Below are 22,967 nucleotides of genomic sequence, written 5' to 3'. Positions count from 1 at the left end.
CCTGGCTGTCCAAGCTCCTCTTGCCTGCCTGCACAATACCCAGACTCCAGCATTACTTAACCCAGTCTGTCCCTTGCCTCAATGCTTCAGCATCGAGTTCCCTTTGGCTCCTTGGTCTAGCCACTAATGCCTTGTGGCCTTTTCAGCCCATGGCCCCAACAATTTTGGGCCGGCAAGCCATCTGTTAAAAAATGTTCATCAGGTGATGCCTCCTTACTCTCTAAACCTCCTCCTGCTCCCTTATTTGATATAAAAACTGCTCTGATTCCCCCACTTCTGTGCAGTTTATTTGCGGGGTAAGTTATAAAGTTACTTCCACTGTGAACAAGCAGGATATAAAAAGGAGTATCACCACATGCAGGCCTTCTTTACTACCAGATTGGACCCTTGCAACATCAGTGTTGCCATCTCCTGCCGGACCTGCCTTCCCTTGCTGTTGGTATGGTAGCCAGATGTTGCGTTCGTGCCTGTTCTTGCCCTCGCTCCACCCTCTCTACTTTAGTGGCGACTCCCTTCGGGTCTGACGGACAGATGCTCCCGCGGCTTCTCCTCGTCGTTCTTCCTGGAATTCCTGGGCTGGCCTGACGCTGCGAATTCGCCATGTTCCTGATGACGTAAGGGCGCGTGAATGCAAGCGCTCCAGAGTTTGTACCGGCAAGGGCGCGAACCTCAGGGGCGTCCCCCCTAGTGACGTCATCCGCTTTCACCTTAAAAGGTCTTTGCTTGCAACTACGAATCGAGTTAGCAAGGGGAATTCTTTCTCTGCTGCTCTGCCTCCACAACCTTACCTAGGGGGCCCCGCTCTCTCTTCTTGATTTCAGATTGCTAAGACGGGATCCGGCACTCGCTCCATGAGGGCCTACGTCCTTGAATGCTCAGAAGACTCCTTACTACCTGGAAGCAATCGCAGACGTGAATACCGTGAGTTCTATTGCAGATAGGAATCGGTTCTCACTCCACGAGGGCCTATGTTCCTAATCTCCGAAGACTCCCTTCTGTCTAAGACGTTATCGCAGGTACAGAGATCGTGAGTCATTATTGAAGATTGCAGATAGGAACCGGTACTCACTCCATGAGGGCCCATGTTCCTAAATCCCTTCTCAACTCTCTTCTATATCAGAAGCTATCATATACCTATATCTTGTGCATTACTATTATAGATTGCAGATAGGAACCGGTACTTGCTCCACGAGGGCCTATGTTCCTAAAACCCTCCAAAGACTCTCTTTTATTCCATAAGCCATCTAATACACAGATATTGTGAGTTCTCATTCCAGACTGCATATAGGAAACAGCACTCGCCTACAGCTCCTGTTCCATAATATACTGAAGACTCTCTGTTGCATAGAAGCCATTACAGATATCTACAATTGTGAGTGGATCATCTACTACTGGTTATGTATCCAGCATACCCTGTCTACTCACTACCTATAGTCTCTCTCTACAGCTCAGCAACCCAGAGACCGCAATTCCAGTATCTGAGGGACTTCAGCCCTGCCGGGCACATCAGTTCACTACTGCCACCTCTGGTGGTTCTACTTCCTGTCTAATAAAGAACTATGTGTTTGTCTCCATACTCCAGCCTTGCCAGTGGTCCCTCTCAGGATATCCTCCTGGGGGCGCTGTCATCTGCCATCGGCCCAGGGATTCACCAATTTACCTCAAGTGTTCATTCCTTACACTACTAGAGCGGTATTATACAGACTGCCACTCTGTGGGAAGCCAACCCACCACAGATCATTAACTTCACCTACAGAGTATTACAATTGTTAGCTCCTCCCCTTGGCAGGGTGATCCATAACAGACTGCTAACTCCCTGGCGGACTTATAACAGATTGCCAATACCTCCCCGTGGCGGGATGATTTATTACAGATTCTAACTCCGCCCCTGGGGAGCAGTTTCTACAGATTGCTACTCCTAGAGGCAGGGATTGATAACAGATTGTTAACTCCTCCCTTTCCAGGAAGAGATCCATAACAGATTGCTAACTCCGAGCAGCAGATTTATAACACCGGACCTGCCTTTCTTTGCTGTTAGTGCTGTGTCCATCGGAACTGACTTACCCCAGCTGCTACTGCTTCTCAACAGTGGTTCTAGAAGACTTGGGGAGATGGAGGGTATCACATCATTAGTACAGGTAGATGGATGCTGGACAAAGGCTGGGGAGAGCTGGGGAGCAGGGGTTGGGGGCTGGAGAACAAGAAGAAGGAGTGAGGTGATGAGGTGCAAAAGGGCAAGGAGGAAGTATGGGTAGGGAGAAAGGGGTTGGGGTACAAGAAGAGAGAAAAGGTGGGAAGAGAAGGGGATTGAAGAGATCCGGCAGGAGGTGAGAGTAAGAGGGAATAGGGATACGGAGAGAGATGAGGCGCTAAAGGGAGAAAAAAATTGCAGTGCCGAGAGGGGGGGAAGAGGAGATTGATAGGAGTACAGGGAAGGGGCTTGTGGCAGGGAGAACAAGGAGGGAGTTAGGGGGGAGAAGAGCTGCAATGTGTTGTTTCTGTGTGTGCTGTGATGATGGTGTGGTTATTAGGTTGGCGACACTGAGCCTTCACTTGTTTGTCTTGTGGGTGGCTGGTATTATGTTGGGACTGCTTGAGCTTTGGTTTTTTTTTTTTGTGAGGGATGTTATATGAAAATCTAAAATAATAAAATAAATGTGATTTAACAGCCCTAGTCCCCCCAAGAACTATGACTGGGGCACAGCTTACGAGGAAATTTTTAAACCCCAGCTTGCACAAAATATCGGGAGATATGCATGTGGCCAGGCCACGTTCATTCCAAGCGCATTTTCAGACCATGCGCCTATCCCCCAGTGCACATGGAACCGTACCAGGCTCCTATAAAGGGGCGACTAGGGGAGGGCCTCCAGCCGGGACAGCACCATTAGAGTTGTCCTAGTGAAGCCACGTGCTGACAGATGGCCGGCGTGTGGAACTTACTTCTGCTCATCAGAGTAGGTAGGTTCAGAAATAAAAACATTTCGTTGAGTTAGGGGGGGTTTAGGGGTCAGGTTGGAGAGGGGAAAAGGGAGGAAGGGTACTTAGGGAAGGCCCGATCTTGTCGTTACACACGTCAAACAAAATCCCCCCCCCCCCCCCCCCCATGAATCAGCACTTGTACGTGCCGATATGAATCGGGTGCGGATATCGGATTTTATAACATGCGCGCATTGACGCGCATGTTATAAAATCGGCGCGTCCCTTTTTAAAATTTACCTTTCTGTGTAGGAGGAAATACATTTGTTTTTAGTCCGGTTTCTTGGGGTTACCATTTTAGTATTTGTCTGCATATTTCCGTTTCTTAATTTTGTGATCCCTTAATTTGTATTTGTGTGAGTCAGTCTATATATGCGACCAAAAATAATAATAAATGATTTGGTTTACAGTGAAAAATATGTGTACGAAGGAATGACTAACTGGAAACAGAAAGTAAGAAGTTGTAGAGTTATGGGCAGAGTTTGCTCGCGTTGCATGTCCCCCCACCCCGCTGCTGCGCCTGTGTAACATGCTTTAAACAGCTGGCCAGCCATTACACACCAGATTTGTTAAATTTGTACATTATAAATTTGTGAATAATAACATAATAACTTTGATTTACACACTCCACTGCCTTAAGATGGTACCTGGAATTTAATTGAAAATAGAATTTTAAAACAATTTCTTATTAAATCATTCCACTTTAAATTATTTGCTTCTATTCATTCCATGTACACATACAGAAGACAAAATAAGGCTGGTAGCTACTCAGCAAAAATAATGTTTTTCTATGACCTGTAGTCTAGTCTCATAAATAACTATAATTTGAATACTGAGCCAAGCATAGCTCTGGTAGGAAAAGTTATAACATAGAAATATGAAAATAACCAGGGTAGAAACTTAGCATTTACTCACTGATGAAATACACTATGGCATCTTCTTGAGTGGGAACTGAATCAATTCCTAATACCTACCATGATAGTTTATTATGCTAAATAGCAGAGTCCACCACATAATCAAACCTACTGTGTCCTATTTATACAATTTTATCATCTAAGCCAGATATTTTCTTTTGATTCTTCATTAAGGAAGGAACTCTTAGCTCACAGGTTTTTAGAGATATCCATGGATTTAGCATAATTAAAGGTGGACTTTTAAGACGCGTGTATGGTTCCCGGCGTGCACGCATGGACGCACCTATTTTATAACATGCGCATGTCGCTGCGTGCATGTTATAAAATCAGTTACTTGAATGCACATGCGCGCCCGATTTTAGATCGGGCTGGAAGGGAACTTCCCTAACCCTAATCCTTACTGCCTCTTTCCCTCTCCTCTCTGACCTCTAAACCCACCCTACCTACCCTAATTGTTTTCTGTTCCTGAACTTACTTCCGTGCATACTGAGAGATACTCGCGTGGCTGGGGCTGTTTAGAAAATGCGCTTAGCATGCGCATGGCCTGGCCATGTGCGTATCTCCCGGGATTTACACGCGCTCGGCTTTTAAAATCGGGCCCCAAGGAAGCAACTTTCTTAGCTCACAGGTTTTTACAGATTTAGCATATTATTCATTTTAAAGTACTTATTTTAATTAAACCTGACAAGATATTAACATTTCTTCTTCTCAAACTGGTGGTAAGCACCCATGAACCCTAAAGTGTTCCTAATGGTGTTGGTTTTTAAAATAGATTCTATGTCATACAGTGTTTAAGAAGGACAAGAAAAAGGATCTAGGGACAGGTATCAAATTGAAAGCATATAAAACCTTAAGCTCCCCAGGCAGATCATTCTAAAAGCCAGAAGACCTTAAGATACATGAGACATACCAATCCTTTTATTACTACCCGTCTCTCTCAGTATCCATGTCATGAAGACTAGAGATTGGATGTTGGCATGGAGTGATTCTTCAGTAGGAGAGGGATTCATCATCTGTCTTGGCCATTATGGCACCAAACTACCACAACCCTTTTGTTCTATCTGAATTTGACCTAATTTTGGCTAACAAGGGTAGGGGAAGAAAGGCAAAAGTAACTATTTACCTTTTCACAGGTGGGTGATGATATCAGAAATTAGCCCTGGTTACCGCAATGAGTCCATAGTTTTCCAGAGTAATCTTTATGCTCTACCGAGCATGTGCAAGTCCATGGTATTGCGTGAGGCCCACCTCAGTTTAGTAAAAACTTAAAAAAAGAAGCCCAGTTCCTAAGGGAGGCAGCTGGATTCTGTGAAGACTGATATCCTGCTATTCTCAAAGAAACCCTGTTATAGGTAAACAACTTTGCTTTCTCTGAGGATAAGCAAGAGATATAGTCTCAACTGGTGGGGAACTCCTATCTACAGATCGCTCTTAACAAAAAAAAAAACAAAAACCCAGAGAAAAAACAGTAACAGTGAAAACTAGCAAAAATGTTTTGTTGACAAGCAGCCATTTTACATTTTCTCTTTTGACTTTGTCCCAGACAGTGAGGCTCTAAACACCCATTTCAAGAATAAACTATTCTGCAACTTCATTAGATTCTCTACTCAAACTGTGGCTGCGATAAGCTTGTAGAATGGTTTGGGGTTGATTTCAACGCATCTATAAGGGAGGATGTGATGCCTTATAGTCTTAAGCAGGCTCCAGTCAAATTCACTATTAAAAACAAAACTCTGTAGATCCACAGTTAGGCAACTATCAAAATTCTAATACCACACTTTTATCAAAATTAAATAAAGGAGTCTTTTTAACCCAGTTTAATTATCCTTGACTCTTGCAACCAGGATGCCATATGGGTCACGGATGGAGACAGTGTTGGTTGGTGTAATGGATGAGCTACTGCAGGCAGCAGATAAGGGATATATGTCTGTATTAGTGTTCTCGGACTGTTAAGCCACCTTTAGCCTGATTGACTATGAGTTCTACTAGCCAGGTGGTCAAGTGGTTCATATCATCCTTAGAAGGAAGAGCTCGGAAGCGCTTGTTATCCCACCTCCTGTGTAGTTTTTCTTACAACAGTTAGCTTGCCTTGGTTAGTAAGTTTGAGGTGGGAGTTTATATGTTATTGCTATAATGTCCACATGCAGATTATCTACCAGTTGGTGAGGTTGTATGTGTGCACTCAATACAAAGAGCTCCTGGCTATTAGAGAATGAGTCCGATCTCTGGAGACCCTGAAGGTGGCAGACCTGCTATATTGAAGAAACATTCAGGGACATGTCAAGTCCTAACACCATTCTGGCAGAGCCTGTGCTGTCTTGAAGAAGGAAGGTCACTTGGAAGGAGAACATCACTTTGGTGAAGCACAAAGTGATTTGCTCTCCAGGAGCTACAATATCCTCACACTCTGAGGATGTGTCTCCAAGGGCTTGTGCCTAAGAGGGAAAGATTAAGACAGCCATCATACTTGTGGACTCAGACAATTAAGAATGTAGATAACTGGGTGGCTGGTGGACATGAGGATCATTTGGTAATTTCCTGCCTGCTTGCGAAGGTGGCGGTCTTCACACATCACCTAGATAGGATTTTAGACAATGGGGAGGAGCCAGAGGAGATGGTACATGGGGGATCAAAAACATAGGAAAGTATAGGAAGGAGGTTTTAAAAAACAAATTTAGGCTTTTAAATAGAAATGTGAAATTCAGAACCTCCAGGGTAGCATTCTCAGAAAAATGATCCCCATTTCACACACAAGACTCCAGAGGAAAGCACGCTCCAGAGTCTCAATGTATGGATGAGATGATGATGCAGGGAAGGACAGCTTTAGATTTGTTAAGAACAGGGAACATTTATAGGAAGGGCAACCTATTCTGAAATGATGGGCTCCACCTTAGCCAAACGTGGAACCAGCTGCTGGTGCTAACTTTTTAACATGGAGATAGAGCAGCTTTTAAAAATAGAACATGGGGAAAGCTGATAGTCACTCAACATGGTCGGAGGGTGCATCTTTGAAGAAAACTCACAAAACTGAAGCTAGAACAATCCAACAGAGAGATTCCAATAAGGCAAAAGTAGACCAAGTACCTTTACATAAAGGGCATTTTTAATTAAAAGATTCAAAATAATCCTGTCAACTGCAAGGAAGACTGTACATACTAACAAAACACATTCCATGAAACATTTATATGCAAATGCCAGAAATCTAAAAAGTAAAATGGGAGAATTAGAATATAAAGCATTGCATGAATAGGTCAACATAATGGGCATCTTAGAGACCTGGTGGAAGGAGGATAACCAATGGGATAGCGCAAATACCAGGATACAAAATTATATTTCAATGATAGGTGGATCGACTTGGGTGGAAAGGGTGGTGTGCTATATGTTAGAGATGGCATAGTATCAAACACAATAAAGATCCTGCAGGAGACTAAATTCATTGTGGAACCTGCATGGATAGAAAATTCCATGTGTGATGGGAAAAAGTATAGCAGTGGAGGCATTTACCATCTGCCTGGCCAGAATAATGAAATGGTAACAGAAATTGAGGAAGCTAACAAATTTGGCAGCACAGTAATAATGAGAGATTTCAATTATGCCAATATTGACTAGGTAAATGTCACATCAAGGTGTGCTAGAGAAGCAAAGTTTCTAGATGAAATAAATGACTGCTTCATGGAGTGGCTAGTACAAGAATTGATGAGAAGGGGAGCTATTTTAGACCTAATTCTTAGTGGAATGCAGGATTTGGTGCAACAGATAATGGTAGTGAGGCCACCTGGCAACAGTAATCATAATGCGATCAAATGTCTTAACTGGAGGGAGGATGTTAAAGAAAAACTACTGTGAACTGATTAAGCTACGAGGCTGCATCAACTACGCCACAGCACTAAGGGCTCACTCCCATACCACTCATCACAGATAAATAGTGGATTGTCCCTGTGATCTGTTCTGGGACCGTTGTTTTTTAATATATTTGTAAATGAGCTTAGAAAAAGGGAACAATGAGTGGGGTGATCAAATCTGCAGGCAACACAAATATTAAATCATAAGTAGATTGTAAGAAATTGCAGAGGACCTTACGAGAATGGACACCAAATGGCAATAAGAAATTTGATATGGACAAGTGCAAAAATGATGGGAACCCTGAAGTTATGAAAAAGAGAACCAACAAGAAATGGCTGCTGCACAGACTTAGCCACTGCAGGGAGCACGGACTACTGAGGACGTCCGAATTTCAGGACCTGAACACTCTCAGAAAAATAGAGCAGTAATTGCTGTCAAAACGAGGCACAAATTGGTGGATTATATTTGGGTCATTCTCGAGTGCCAGTATCTGTGCCTATATTGTATCCTGCACCCTTGGGGGTTCAACAACTTGTTCCACTGGTTGCAAAGAAGTGCATCAAATTGGAGGATGTCTGAGAGTAGTCAGTAGAACTGAGTATGTCAGCCCAAAGAATTGCCCAGTTATGTTCCTTTATTCAAAATGCAGCATCCAGATTATAAGACCATGACAAAATGTTTAGGATGAGCTCAAAAGTGTCTGTTATCCAAGGAGCTGGGATAGCTCGCATTAAGGACTCCTTAGTTCTACTTTGGAAGTCTTGGAAAAATTCAGCATGGAATAGAACTTGTACCTTTTTTAATTTCCCCAAAACCAGGCTTTTATCGCCTCAGGAACTTTTCAAGAAATATCTAAATCAAGTTCTCAAAATTACTGGATAAAAACAGTAGGGATCTCCAATATTTATTATAGTCCATCAGGAGTAAGGAATGAGAATGCACAAGAAGGGGGTTTTGGATACACTTAGGGAGGATTTTAAAAGGGTTACGTGCATAACCCTTAAAAAAACCACCCTGCGCGCGCAGAGCCTATTTTACATAGGCTCGGCAGCGCGCACAAGCCCCGGGACGCGTGTATGTCCTGGGGCTTGCAAAAAAGGGATGAGGCATGGGTGGTCTGGGGCGGTCCGGGGGGGCAGGGCGTGGCCTGAGCCTCCAGGCACAGCGGCCATTTGTCACTGTGCCCGGGATCGCGGGCTGGCCGTTGGCAGTTACACCTGCCTACGGGAGGCAAGCGTAACTTCTTCAACAAAGGTAAGGGGGGGTTCTAGTTAGGGCTGGGGGCGGGTTAGGTAGGGGAAGGGAGGGGAAGGTGCGGGGAGGGGTGGAGGGAATGGAGGCAGGCTGCGCGGCTCGGCGTGCACAAGTTGCATAATTGTGCACCCCCTTGCGCGCGCATGTTATAAAATCGGGTGTAGATTTGTTCGCGCTGGGATGGTTTGGATTTATCAGCATTCTATGAATCCCCTCAGGATGAAAATCAATTACGGAGACATTGTTATCTTCTCTTAAAACTGAGATGGAGAAAAAATGTGGTGTTGCAATTGTATTTCAAATATAAGATGTTCCTTGTGTGGCGAAAAGTGATGATTTTCCCTGATATGGCTCGGTCCATTCAGTTATGATGATGAATCTTTCTGCAGAAGAAGGACCAGATCCCTGCATTGGGAGCTACATTTTTTTTAAGTTCTTGTGCAAATGCCTTGTTAATTTTCAAGGGAATAAATATATTTCCTTTGACTTTCACAATTGGAGAATTCTCTTAATGATAAAAGTGCTGTCATTTCCTTTGGTTTGGTGACATTAAGTGTCACGACATGGGGTTCATTTTAGGAATATCATGGTATATAGTCTATATATCTAGATTTTATATTTGTTTCTTTTTATTTGTTTGTTTCCTTATTGAAATGCTCCATATCTCCCCAGTGGCATCACCTGGCCTCAGGGTCCTCCAACATAGCTCCTGGCACTGTGCAGCATCCAGTGGTTCTGATTAGGAGGCAGATCGAAATCCTTGAGCCTATAGGCCCCTGCATCCGGGCCTTCTTGTGGTGCTGGCTGATGACATTATCACTGCCTTGAGTTATAAGGAAGCTCAGTGCATCTAGCCTCAGTAACAGGTCCTTTGGGGACTCCTCTGCCAAGGTGTTATCATTACGTCTGATCATTTTCCTGTTTCTGCTCGTTTTCCTGCCTACTTTCCTGATCTTGCGCCTCTGTACCTCTGCTCCTGACTCCTCGCCTGTTCTGGTTTCTGCTTTCCCTGCTCTTCCTTTGCCTTTGGTCTGACTTCTTGTTGCTGACCTGGCTTGGCCCCTTGAAATTCCTTCACTTGCTGCCTGTTCTGACCTCAACTTGTCTCCTCGTCTTTGCCTGACCTTGCCAGCCTTGACCTTAGCCTGCTTTTTGTCTCCACCTGGGTACCGGCTGTCCTGACCGTATCCTGTGACACACCAGCAACCGCATGTTGGGGCCTAGTCCATATCTATATGAACTGGGCTGCACCAATCTGACAGCTCTTCTAGGGCTTACCTTCCTAAAATGTGACACCTATGATGTGGACTTGACGCAAACTTGTTGGGGTTCATTTTCAGTCGCTGGATAACTTGATTCAGCTAACTAGCAAGATATATTCAGTGGCCTGTTACACTGCTGAATATACCCGGCTATCTAAAAGGTTATCCAGTTATGTTTAGGACAGGTCAGTGACCCGACCAGAGTTAGCCATGTAAGTTATGTGGCTAACAGTGAACATCGGCATTAGCTGATATATCTTATCTGGCTAACTCCGCTCTTTCCCAGATCGCCACCTCCCTTCCACTTATCTGGCTAGATTTGAGCCAGATAAGCACTGAATATGCTGATTTTGCTATTTAGCCAGATAACTTTGAAGTTATCTGGTCAAATAGCTTTTGTATATTGAACTCTATGGGTTGGTTTTTTTTTGTTTTGCCTGGATATATTTTTATTTTGTTTGATGGAGAAATGTAGTATGATTTTGGGGACATTTACTTTGTAAAGCTTTAACATTCTCTATATAAATAATTTTTTTAAACTACATTTCCACTGATTATCTTGATCAAGGAAATATGAGCGAACATAGACATATTCCATTTTCTAAGATCCTTGGTTTAAGAAAAATGAAGTCTGGGAATAGAAGGCAAAGAAAACATATTATACATGTAATTATTATAAAGTAGCTAAATTAGCTTGGTTTTTATCATGTGTTTGATTCTTATCCGTAGATTTGACATTATTTCATGTAAGCCACTAACATTTCAGATGTGAGATTAATATGGTTGCTTCTATGGAATACTATTTTCCTCAAATGTTTGAAAGATTTTGGAATTTGAGTAGTACCATGATTCATGATGTGTTCTGATTAAATCCATGCAAGCTCAAGTTGTCATTAATTAACTTATTGATTTAGGAACTTGATCTTGACAAAATAAAAAGACCTTTCCTTTCCATCAAACTTTATTCCAACTCCAGAGTTACTTCAGTTGTGGCAAATACTCATAATAATAACTGTAGAAATTAAGTAATCCATTTGATGCTCTTATGAAAATAGGAACCATCTACATTGGAAGGCGTAAAAAAAACGAAACTTTCGTTTCTTAACCATGGTATACAATTGGTTAGCAAGTATTATATATAGAATATGATATGTAGAATAAAATCAAACAATTTCATAAGCATGAGATTAAGATATTAAAATAAATATAAAAATATAACAAACAATTGCTACAGTGCAGAACATCTGAGAAGTTCTTCCCATGACTAAATGGACAAGCTGGCTTTCAGAAATATTGCCAATGGAAGTCACAGAGTCTAGAATCAGTCAGCTAAAAAGATTCATATTTCTGGTTTTCAACTTTTGCTGAGAGCAACTAAAACAAAAGCCACAAAAATGGTCATTTCCCTTCTCCTCCTATCTCCCATACCACCCAATAGTGGTAAGAATTGTATATTTAGGGACAGAAACAAACTACTGTCTATTGGGATTTCATGCATAGAACGGCAATCAGAGTGCTGTGGTGTGTAAACATACTCCAAGACAGTACAGATGGGGTCTTACCCTGGAACAAGTTTTATTCCAGCTGTTCTTACCAACAGGAGTCACAGAGGAGAAATAATAACGTAAAGAACAGATTAAAAAAAAGGTTCTCTAATACTCCATGACAGGCGAATTAAGAAAACACACAATGCTCAAATTCAGATGGATTAAAAGTTGGGGCTAACAAGAGCATTAGATTATTCAACCTGAAGACACATTCCCTTGAAGAGATTTCTGAAATGTTTATTAGCTATCTTAATCATTTTTTTCAGCTGAAGGTACCATGTTGGTTCGCTGCCTTATGCACAGACATGAACAACGCTCCTAATATTTAATGGAATGTGGTTGTGGGAAAATGAACCTCCAGTAACCTTACCACACCTATAAAGGAAACATTTGTTACAGCATGGCTGTAGTGCGATGGTTATTGCAAAAAGAATATATTGGTGGATAAAAACAACTGCATTTTTATTAACAATTCTTGATTTTTTTAAAGTGCTTGTAAGCAAATTCTAGTTAGTTCCCTAGTGTGTCAAAGGTTCATGTGGATGTGCTGCATGAATATCCACATTGCAAGACCTTACCAGGCTAATCTTGCACACCTCATACTTTTTGATAATTTAGCATTCATTTTTTTTTCATATCATTTGTATCACCTTATAGATTTGGAATATTTTCCATTTAAAAATACAAAGGATGGGAAACACTTCACTGCATGTGTCTAGCTTTTTTTTTTTTTTTTTTTTTATTTCTATGATTTCTCCATTCCAATTCTTATTCCATTCTGGTCTTTTTCTTATGTTGTGTTGCCATATTTCTTTTTTGTATTTTCTCTCTACCATTACATGTGCTAACATAAGTCCAACATATTGATGGAGTCTGGCAATTTCACCACCTTCAGCACTGTCTTCACTGTACACTTCCCTCTCATTCATTCTTTAAGTCTCTCAATCTGTCTTCCCCTTATTCACTGTTCTTACAAGTCTCTTTATTCTATTCTGCCGGATTGCAGTGATAAGGGACTTGGGCTGCAAAGTGACGAGTGGCATGAGCTGTTAATTCTCAGTACTGAAGTTCTAGCTATGTGCTCAATGAAAGCTCAAAAACATCACAACTAATAAAGAAATTATATAAAATCTACCTATGCTTATTTTGTTTGTAAGTTTCCTTTCTGATATCATATAAATAATGCAACAATATTGATAAAAGGAGGATACTGAAACATAAAAATGCAATGCTTAAAATATTATAAAAGTTAACACATTGCTCCCCTGCCCTCTCCTGGAGGTGCACCTATCCAGTCGGTTTTCAGGAGAACCACAATGAATATGCAATGCAATAGATTTGCATATCCTGGGTCTTCAAAGCATGCAAATCTACTCATGCATATTCATCAAGCCTATCCTGAGGGGAGGGGAGGGGCCAAGATGGCCGACCTGACGTAAGCCGTTGATGTGGCTCCAACGAATGTTTCCCCAGAAATTTTGCAATGCCTTATTCGGTGAGAAAATGCCGGGCAAGGGAGCACGACTTGATCCTCAGCGTCCCCTGCTACTCCTATTGTTGGACCGATGGATGCCCATCTGCTTCGGAGAGATTTAACCCGGGAGGGAGTTCGCTGTAGGGTGACCGATAGGAACGGAATCACGGCCCTGCATGAACTGCAAACATCTCTGTCCCCGGCTGTTCATAGGGCCCTGGAGAACCCGGCAGAGGCAAGGTTGGTGGAACAGCTGTGTGGGGAAGAACAGTGCGACAGTGTATTTAATGCCACCCTGAGCTTAGCACCACCTAAAGGTGGTTTGGAAGCAAACCCCATTGCAATGCTCGCTGGCTCCAGGGAGGTTGCAAACAACGGAGCTACTCATTGTTGGGATAGTGAACAAAATATACCTCAGGACTGTCTCTTGGTAAGGCCAGAACCGTATCACTCTTGAAAACAAGAGAACGCGCTTTCTCAGTAGCTGGGCCACTTTTATGGAACAACCCTCCCCACTGAACTAAGAATCGAGCCCTCATCACAAACATTTTAAAAAACAATTTAAAACATGGTTCTTTAAGAAGCATACCCACATAATAAGAAGAATCATCATCACCACTCTAGTTAATATTTGCTAATCGTATTTTCTTTGTTTCCCTTATTTATTAATTAATTCTCATCTACTGTTTTACTATCTCCTTTTCTACTATTTATTACAATGTAACCTTTTTCTTCTTTAATTTGTTATGTGTAAACTGATGTGAATGTCGGTATATAAAAAACAAACAATCAAATAAATAAATAAATATGGGAGGCGATTCAGTCTCTGAATAAGATCTATTGCTTAAAATTAATCCTCTGTTAATTTTCAAAGAAAAATGGAACAGTGTTTGGATGTAGTTGAGAAGAGTGTGGAAGATAATAATGTCTTTTTGTCAGTCTATGAAGAAAGAATTTCAATGCCATATGGGTCTACAACAGAATATTGTTAAGGAAAATCAGATACTTTTCAATAAGCTGGAGTTATTAGAGAATCAACTGGCTTGAGAGGACCTTACGCATATTAATTTTCCCAAAGATCCTTTGGTGGCATCTAGGGCATGTGGAGGAAATATATGGTGCAAGTCCTAAAATTTCAGAGCAGGCCTACTATACTCCTCCTTATAAGAAAGATCCTATAAATCAAGAGGACCTACAGTAATCTCCGCTGTGTCTCCATTATGGATATAACAAAGATGTTGGAGTTGACCAGGAAGAGCTTGTGACATCCTCTACGCGATTGTTACCTTTTAATGGAACGGATAAAGAGTGGATAATGAGCCTATATTTTCACCATCGCCAATATACTTGCATGGGGTTTAGGATTAGTATGTATCTGGACTTGCCCAGATCAACACAATTAAAGAGAAGGCAGTTTGTGAGTTTGAGATCTAAAGTACTTGAGATAGGTGGCATTTTTATTTGCCTAAATTTCCTTGCAAATGTGTTTGTTACATTTCATAATTCCATATGTATTTTATATACCTGAGCAATTATCTACTTTTTTGGCAGATAAAACTCCTATTGTTTCTGTTCCTACCCATGACTTAGATGAGTACACCATAAAATGCTTGCAACTTCTACAACAAATTGCATTACTCTCTGTAGTCAGATCATTTTTACCTTTTTTTCTCTGTTATTGAGGATGTGATTGGAATACCCCCCCCCCCCAATGTGGACTAGGGTTTAGCAGGATAATATTATGGTTAGACTGGTGAATTGTTTCCCTTTCTAGTGTTACATTCATGATTCCTGCTGTTACATATTCAAGTTATTATTTCTTGGATGTAAATTGTACAGTTCATAATTAAAAAACCCCCCCAAAAAAAGGCTATCCTGAAATCTGACTAGTTAGCTGTGTCTCCAGGATAGGGTTGGGAAACACAAACTTAACAAAAGAGAAAGATACTGAAGACACAGCAGAAGGCTGGCCTGGACAGCTCAATGGCAGGAGTGTGTGTGTTGGGTACTGAGGGCCTGGGAAAACTGAAGGACTCTCTATGGGGACAGTAATTTGAGGTAACCTTTCTAGAAGGTGACTCAGAGCCAAAACTAGGGGAGGGTGAGGAGGGCAGCTGTTAAGTCCAAGGGAGTGTTACCAGCAGGGCTGCTTTTGCCTATGGATGTCAGCACACAAGATTCTGCACCGATGACTCTACTGGCCAATGCCCCAAATGTCAGGCAGAAGAGAACATCACTCAGCTTCTTGCTCTAGCCCCTCCCCCCTAGGCGGCAAGCAAGGAACAGGATGAGGGCAGCAGGGGAATGAGCCTGCAGCAAGACAGAGCACACTGTAAAGCAAAGTACTCTCTACTTCCTAATCCAGCCTCTCCTCTTCTGTCTGCAGGGGACAGGAATACAAAAGGGGTGAAGCTGGAGTAGATAACAGAATAAAGAAGAATTCAATTTTTGTTTGCATATTTCTATTTCTAATTTGAGATCCCTTATTCTGTATTCAGTGAAGGTCTGTGTTCTGTATATGTGATCGAGGTGAAGAATTCTGCATGTAAGATCTGTACAGGGATCTGTAGTAGTCCGGGTTATTTTTTTGCCACTAGAAGATGTATTAGTATTTTATGGCACAGTGAAATATTTGCAGTGTTGGGTGTTTTTTATACAGTTCTGGGAGTTAATACTGTTTTGGTATGGCAGATTGCTCTGTAGGTTCTGAGTGGGTTTTGCAAGGGGTTGTGGGGGACAGAAGGCTTCTGCTGCTGAGCAGCTGGTTGGGAGAGAGGGGCTGCTGAGCAGCGGGAGAAGGGGAGAGAGGGGAAGCTGGTAGGCAAGGGATGGCTGATAGAGGGGTAGATGGGTGAGAGCGGCAGGATGCTCCTGGATAAGGAATGGAGGAGAGAAAGGAGGATGCAAGGCAAGGAATGCCTGGGGATGACAGAGGCAGGAAAAGAATGGATGGGGAAGGAAAGGGAAATGTAGGTTAAGGAGTAGTGGGTGTGAAAAAGGGATGCAGGACAAGTAGTGGAAGTGGGAGAAAACGAGGGAGACACAGAACAAGCAGTATGGGGAGAAAGAAGGATGAGGGGGATACAGAATAAGAAGATGGGGGAGAGAGAGGGGGATGCAGGGCACAGAGTGAATTGGGGGAGAGGTAGATTCAGGGGCAGGAGTGGAAAGGAAAGGGTGGGGGGGAAAGAAAGAGGGAGATGCATGGGAGGGAGTGGAGCTAAAAATAAGGGGGGTGCTTGGCCGGAGGGGAGAGAGAGGGGGTGCTTTGCTGGAGCTGTCACCACCAGAGGGACTGCTAAGCCTTTGCTGCCAATGGAGAAAGTGCTCTGCCAGAACAACCACTGGTAAGTCGGGGGCAGAAAAAACTGGTCCCGGCACTGAGGAGTCCTAAAGGTATATGGCTGCCCTTGGTTGCTAAAGATCCCGGATTTGAGGTTACAGTCCTATGCCACCTTGCTTTCAGGCCCCCACCCCCTCCAGTCTTGAGGCGTACTGTGGGGTTGGCACATGTCCTAGTGATGTCTGCATAACATTAAGCAATGAAGATTACCCCAGATAGAAAACCATTTGAAAAAAACCCTGAAAATAACTCTGAAGTAGTCAGAACAGGCACAAAAACTGAAAGACACTAATCATTAGCTCATATACATTTTTTGCCACAATGGCTGTCTGTTAGGTAAAAACATTGAATCAGTGCTAGAGATGAGTAACTAAACAAATGTTCATTTAGAAGGAAATGTATCCTCTCAATTTTAATTCGTTTTTATATGGGACAAAAAGGCACTCCATTCCTGATGTTATTTTAAGCAGCTGGTCAGTCACCAACATTTTTGCAAACACTGGGGCCGATGACAAATCCTGTGCTAAAACTGGATCAAAATTTTAATGAGGGTTTTACTCTACTCATGCGGTAGAAACTTGCAGCCCCACGAGATGCAGTAAGCTAATGGCATATGTTTGTGGAATTATTGGATGGTATATGTTTTTATGTAAACTGCATAGTACAATTGTATCTGATTTATGTGGTACATAAAACTTTTAAAGTAAAAATAAATAAATAAATGCCAAATGCCACGAGTTAAAAAAAAAAAACCCAACTTGAAAAAACCCCCAAAAAACTCATGGGTCATTTGCATGCCATTCAACTGCAAACCCAGAATGAGTGTAACCTTCTCTCCAGTTGATCAGAAGATAAGTGCAACCACTTTAAGCTCACACGAGTTCTGTCCCCCGTATCCTTTGAAATCAAAAGCATAGAAGTGCCTTCCTAAAAGAAGCTGCCTCTCCTTCAGTCTATGTTAAGAAGTAGCCAGATTGCTATCGTCAAAAAATTGGCAGACTGAAGTCTCCCATCAGTAGAACCACCTCCTAAATTGCCATCTTATAGGTGGCTGACACTAAGATGGTAACTTTGAAACGGCCTTGCAAGTGCACATGTACGCGCATTTCCCGGCTCGCTTCCAAAGATGCGTCCATTTTCTGATATACTCCCCTTCGGGGAGTCGGGGCCGGGTCCCCTCACCTGCGCGGGCAGGAAGCCCGCTCCAACACCCCTCTGCTGCTGCCGCGTTCCGGCGCGGTTCGCCGCCATTGCGGCCTCTCGCGGGTGCCCCAACATCGTCGATGCCGCTGCATCCCCAGACTCCCTAGGTGCGCACATGGACTCAATTTAAAGGGGCAACGGCGGGAAAGTTCCCGCGGCCCAGGATGATGACGTCAGGCAAGGCAGGGAAAAATACCCTGCCTTGCCACTTCCTCCTAGCCTCGGCAACAGGTGCAGCTCCTGGTGAGTGCATGTTGTCTGCATCCTGACCCTGTGTTCCTATGTTTCTTCTGACTCCTGCTCCGGATCCTGCTTCTATCCTAGTCCTGCTCCAGCTCCTCATCATTCCTGCTCCCTTGGATTGATCTACTGGCTCTGACGTAGCTCGTTTTACCAATTCCTGCTTGTCCACTGCCTGCCCTGATCCTCAGGCTGGTCCACCGTTCCTGCTTGTCCGCTGCCTGTCCTGATCTTCAGCCTGGTCCACCATTCCTGCTTGTCCGCTGCCTGTCCTGATCTTCAGCCTGGTTCACAGTTTCTGCTTGTCCACTGCCTGTCCTGATCTTCAGCCTGGTTCACAGTTTCTGCTTGTCTGCTGCCTGTCCTGATCTTCAGCCTGGTTCACAGTTTCTGCTTGTCCGCTGCCTGTCCTGATCTTCAGCCTGGTTCACAGTTTCTGCTTGTCTGCTGCCTGTCCTGATCTTCAGCCTGGTTCACAGTTTCTGCTTGTCCGCTGCCTGTCCTGATCTTCAGCCTGGTTCACAGTTTCTGCTTGTCCGCTGCCTGTCCTGATCTTCAGCCTGGTTCACAGTTTCTGCTTGTCCACTGCCTGTCCTAATCTTCAGCCTGGTCCACAGTTTCTGCTTGTCCGCTGCCTGTCCTGATCTTCAGCCTGGTTCACAGTTTCTGCTTGTCCACTGCCTGTCCTAATCTTCAGCCTGGTTCACAGTTTCTGCTTGTCCACTGCCTGTCCTGATCTTCAGCCTGGTTCACAGTTTCTGCTTGTCCGCTGCCTGTCCTGATCTTCAGCCTGGTTCACAGTTTCTGCTTGTCCACTGCCTGTCCTGATCTTCAGCCTGGTTCACAGTTTCTGCTTGTCCACTGCCTGTCCTAATCTTCAGCCTGGTCCACAGTTTCTGCTTGTCCGCTGCCTGTCCTGATCTTCAGCCTGGTTCACAGTTTCTGCTTGTCCACTGCCTGTCCTAATCTTCAGCCTGGTTCACAGTTTCTGCTTGTCCACTGCCTGTCCTAATCTTCAGCCTGGTCCACAGTTTCTGCTTGTCTGCTGCCTGCCCAGACCTTGACCTGGCCTCCATTCTCCTGTAGCCTGCTGCCTGTCTCGACCCTTGGCACGCCTGACCTGTCTTCTGCCTGCCGTCCGAGATGCCCGCACCTAAGTCCTTCCGGCCCCGGAACCCAAGGGCTCAACCCGCGGGGAACGTGGGCTGGTATAGGTGAAGGTCCTGTTTTGGGCTCTCTCTCCCTCGAACCACCTCCCGACAATGAAGGACCACCGAGGGCCTCTCCTTGGTAGAGGCAACAACCTCGTCTTGGCTCAAGGGTCCACCTTCCTCACACCCAGTTTTGGCGCGCACCGGGCTTTTAAAATTCACCTATTAATGCGTAACAATTTTCCCTATATTAAAAGTCCATAGATGACATTAATGTGAATTGCAGATGCTGTTTCTATCTGCCTCCACATCCTGACAGAGAACTAAAGATGGCACCCATATCTCCCGGGAGAAATGAGACGGAGAAAAGAAAATGAAGTAGCAATTTGTGCCTGGAAAATGATTACGTTAAAACTACCTCATTGGCAGCAGTAACCAGAAACCAGTGGCTAAACTACGCACCCACCACTTCACAAAGAAACCTCAGTTTTGAGAGAGATCTCTGGGAGAAGTGGCAAAGTTGTGGTATTTTGGGCTAGCCATAGCAGTTGAAATGCTGGGGCCAGTAGTTGCTGGCACAAGAACAAGAGGCAGCAAAACAGCGGCACACATTATAAACTGCTGTAGGATAATCATGGGGGAAGCAGAGACTTTAATGCAGACTAGCACAGGGTGAAACATACTGCCCAAGACCCAGTTCCAATAGAAACCATTAAATTGCACCTGGAGCGAAGTTTTACAACTGTTTAAAACTAGGTGTTAAATTCTCATGCTACAAGAATGCAACACAAAACAGTGGAATGCTTCATATCACCATTTACACTGGTTTTGCATGCAGACAACCAAATCCTAGCATAGGTTTTAACCTGTGATTTTAGTGCATGTATTTTAGCTGCTAAAAACCCCATTATGTATCAAGGTTATTTTATTAAGGGAAAATCCATGCTAAAACATGGGTTAAAAACCACACCAGGGTCAGCACAGCTCATTACATTGGTCCCCTTTGGATTTAGTACACCATCATTTTGTGGCAACACATTTCACTGAAGTGTTCCTCCAAACAGATTTTATTCATATTTCTGGCTACATATATTTATATGCAAACATCATTTTTGATGGACACAAGCCAACAGAAGAAACTGCTTACTTGAATTTCAGTTGATTTTGTTAGCGGAAATTATTTTAAATTATGTGGCTACTGAACTGCTGCCATACTTGACCTCAGAAAATATATTCCCTTTAATTTTTGCTCTGAACATTTATTTATTCAAGCTAAACTACAGGCCTTGAATGATGACCATAAAGAAGTCTAAGATTTCCGGCTACTAAAAAACTTTCTTTCTTGCTTGCTTTAAACAAGAAGAAACAACATATGTCTGCTGCATCAATGTACACAGTGCCAAAACATCACTATTAAATGAAATCATCTATGTATTTTCAGTACAATTCCGTTTAAACAACTCCCATCCTTGGACAAAAAAAAAAGGCTCGTCGAAAACAAGGATGTTTTGTTTTCACCACGCACTATTTCATTCCTGGTTTACTAAATGGCACCAAGAACATTTTTCCATATGCTTTTCTAAAGGAGAATGTAACTTAAATGTGATTTACCTTCACCAATGAATGAAGGCTTTTTTCACCAAACATGTCCCAGAGGAAGGTCAAGTCTTCCTGGCTGTCCACATGAGGCTGCAGCTGGGCTGGCAGAGTAGCCAGCAGCTCGTACAGACCTAAAAAGGGGGAAAATACATTTTTAAAATATAATAATAACCAGAGGGCAAACTTGATCATTTTGCAAAATAGCTCTGTTTAATTCCTTGCCTGCAGAAGGTCATTTTAATTGCACATGGATCTGGACTGCCTCACAAAATAGCTCAATGAACCAGCATGAAAAGGTTTATAAATGAATAAGAATCAGATACGACCAGTGCACTTTATACGCTTTCATGGTTCTTTAAATGCTATGTCCATATATGTTTACACAAGCCCATGTAGAAAATTTCAGAAATATTTTCTTTAAAAAGAACAAAAGAAACCCTCTGTACATTCTTTAGCTTAATCGTTATTCCACTTCCCGTGACATTTGCCAAAGAGAGAAATGGCTCATGAATAGGAAAAACTTCCTTAAAAGAGCACAAAATAGACAAGGTTGTCCCTCATAAAAATTCATGGTTTCCCTAAAATGTCTCTAATGCGTTGCACAATGAAGATGAATAATCTCAAATGCACAGAAATCCCAAAGCCATGCAAAGAAATAAATACACCAGCACATGGCTACAGAATTAACTTTAAAAATCCCTAAAGAGATTATAACATTGAATTAAAGGTATGTAATATATTTATCTGCGAATCAGTAACAAGGTTAAATGAATGTGGCTGCTGCCACCAGTTATTTGTGGCACACCTCGCTAGCCGTCTCCCTAAAGCAGACAGTAGCACAGTGTTCCACAGTAGCTTACAGCATAAACTATCCATCATTGCACACAAGCCATCCAACTGCTGTCCAAGAAACGGAGCAGCAGAGCTCGCATGGGCCGTCTTTGGGGAGGCAACCTGGCAGGAGTAGATATCAATTCATAGCACATGTTTAATTTTCCAGTGGGATTACTTGGGGTAAAAAGGACAAAATGCCTTTTTTGCTTGTCTGCTGTCTACAAAAACACCAACATTCTCCAGGGATCCACTATACGCGGCTCTGCTATTATTTTTAGTCTGAATAAGTGCTGCTGTTCATCACAAGGACAGCTTTACAAGACACTTAGCTATTAAAGCATGCTACTATGTTAAATTAAAGGATTCCTGTTGAAATTATATGCATTATCCAACTACAACAAAGTATTCTAAACACCTTTTTTTTTTTTTTATAATGAAGCATGTTCTTTCATGCATATAATGTATCTTTTAAAACTAATTATTGTGCTAATGGGATCTACTTAGATATTTTTCTTCTGTTTGTTGTCAATTAGTAATAATGTTTTTTGGGGAAAAACAAGAGCTCCCTCCAATTACATTCTTTGCTGTGGTCCAAATGTTTTTAGCGGTTGACATTCAAAACGTTTTCTGATCTTCAAAATTCTTGTTTCAAATTTTAAATCCACTCTCACATGAAACCTTTTAGCAATGCCGCTACTTGTGTAAACCAGATACTTTTTGAAGAGGACATAAAAGTATTACAGGGAATAGCCAAGTAAGGCTTAGTAGTAGTGATAAGAAGGTTGAAAAAATGTTAACTCGCAGACTATTTGACCTACCTGGTTAACAACCTGGAATCACTGTGGACAGAAATGCAAACTTCCACTTAGTATATTCCTCAAGAAAGAGGAAAGGACTTTTATTTATGTCATACTTATAAACCTCCGCCCCTCATTCTAAAACAAGATGCCCACAGCAATGTGTGCTTGTCCATTTAGCCAATGAGAAAGCTTCCGCTAAGATCACGGACTTTCGCAAAAGTGCCTGGCACTGGGCATCACGCTTCAGAAAACGCATTCAGGACACCTACGCCGATGCGCAGTGTAAGGGAGAAAAATCTATTCAGAGACAAGGCAGAGGCAGCCTCGGATGTCATCTAGGATCATCAAACCACCTTGCAGTCACTATGCTGTCTCCAAATCACCTTCAATGCTAAAGGAATGTTGTAGAAGTTTTCCCTGGAAAGCATTCGCACCACTCAGACATTTTTCTGACCTTTCCCAGCCCAAAGTTTTAATCAAGGCTAGCACAGGAAGCACAGCCAGCACATCAAAAATTTGGAGTTGGA

At 42.8% G+C, this 22,967-nt stretch overlaps 1 protein-coding gene across 5 annotated transcripts in view; it reads right to left on the bottom strand.

Moving 5' to 3' along the window:
- Nucleotides 1-22,967, bottom strand: part of MPP7 (membrane palmitoylated protein 7) — a 745,631-nt gene that overhangs the window by 511,313 nt on the left and 211,351 nt on the right. For all 5 annotated transcript variants that reach the window (XM_029588635.1, XM_029588634.1, XM_029588638.1 and 2 more), the window contains one exon: nt 20,819-20,937. In XM_029588635.1, the coding sequence (XP_029444495.1) occupies nt 20,819-20,937 (119 nt within the window). The remainder of the gene's footprint in view (nt 1-20,818; nt 20,938-22,967) is intronic.

The sequence above is a fragment of the Rhinatrema bivittatum genome, chromosome 2 (genome assembly GCF_901001135.1).
Source record: "Rhinatrema bivittatum chromosome 2, aRhiBiv1.1, whole genome shotgun sequence".
Taxonomy (NCBI): Eukaryota; Metazoa; Chordata; class Amphibia; order Gymnophiona; family Rhinatrematidae; genus Rhinatrema; species Rhinatrema bivittatum.
Note: the sequence above shows the minus strand (reverse complement) of the source record. Positions and strands in the feature narration are given on the sequence as shown.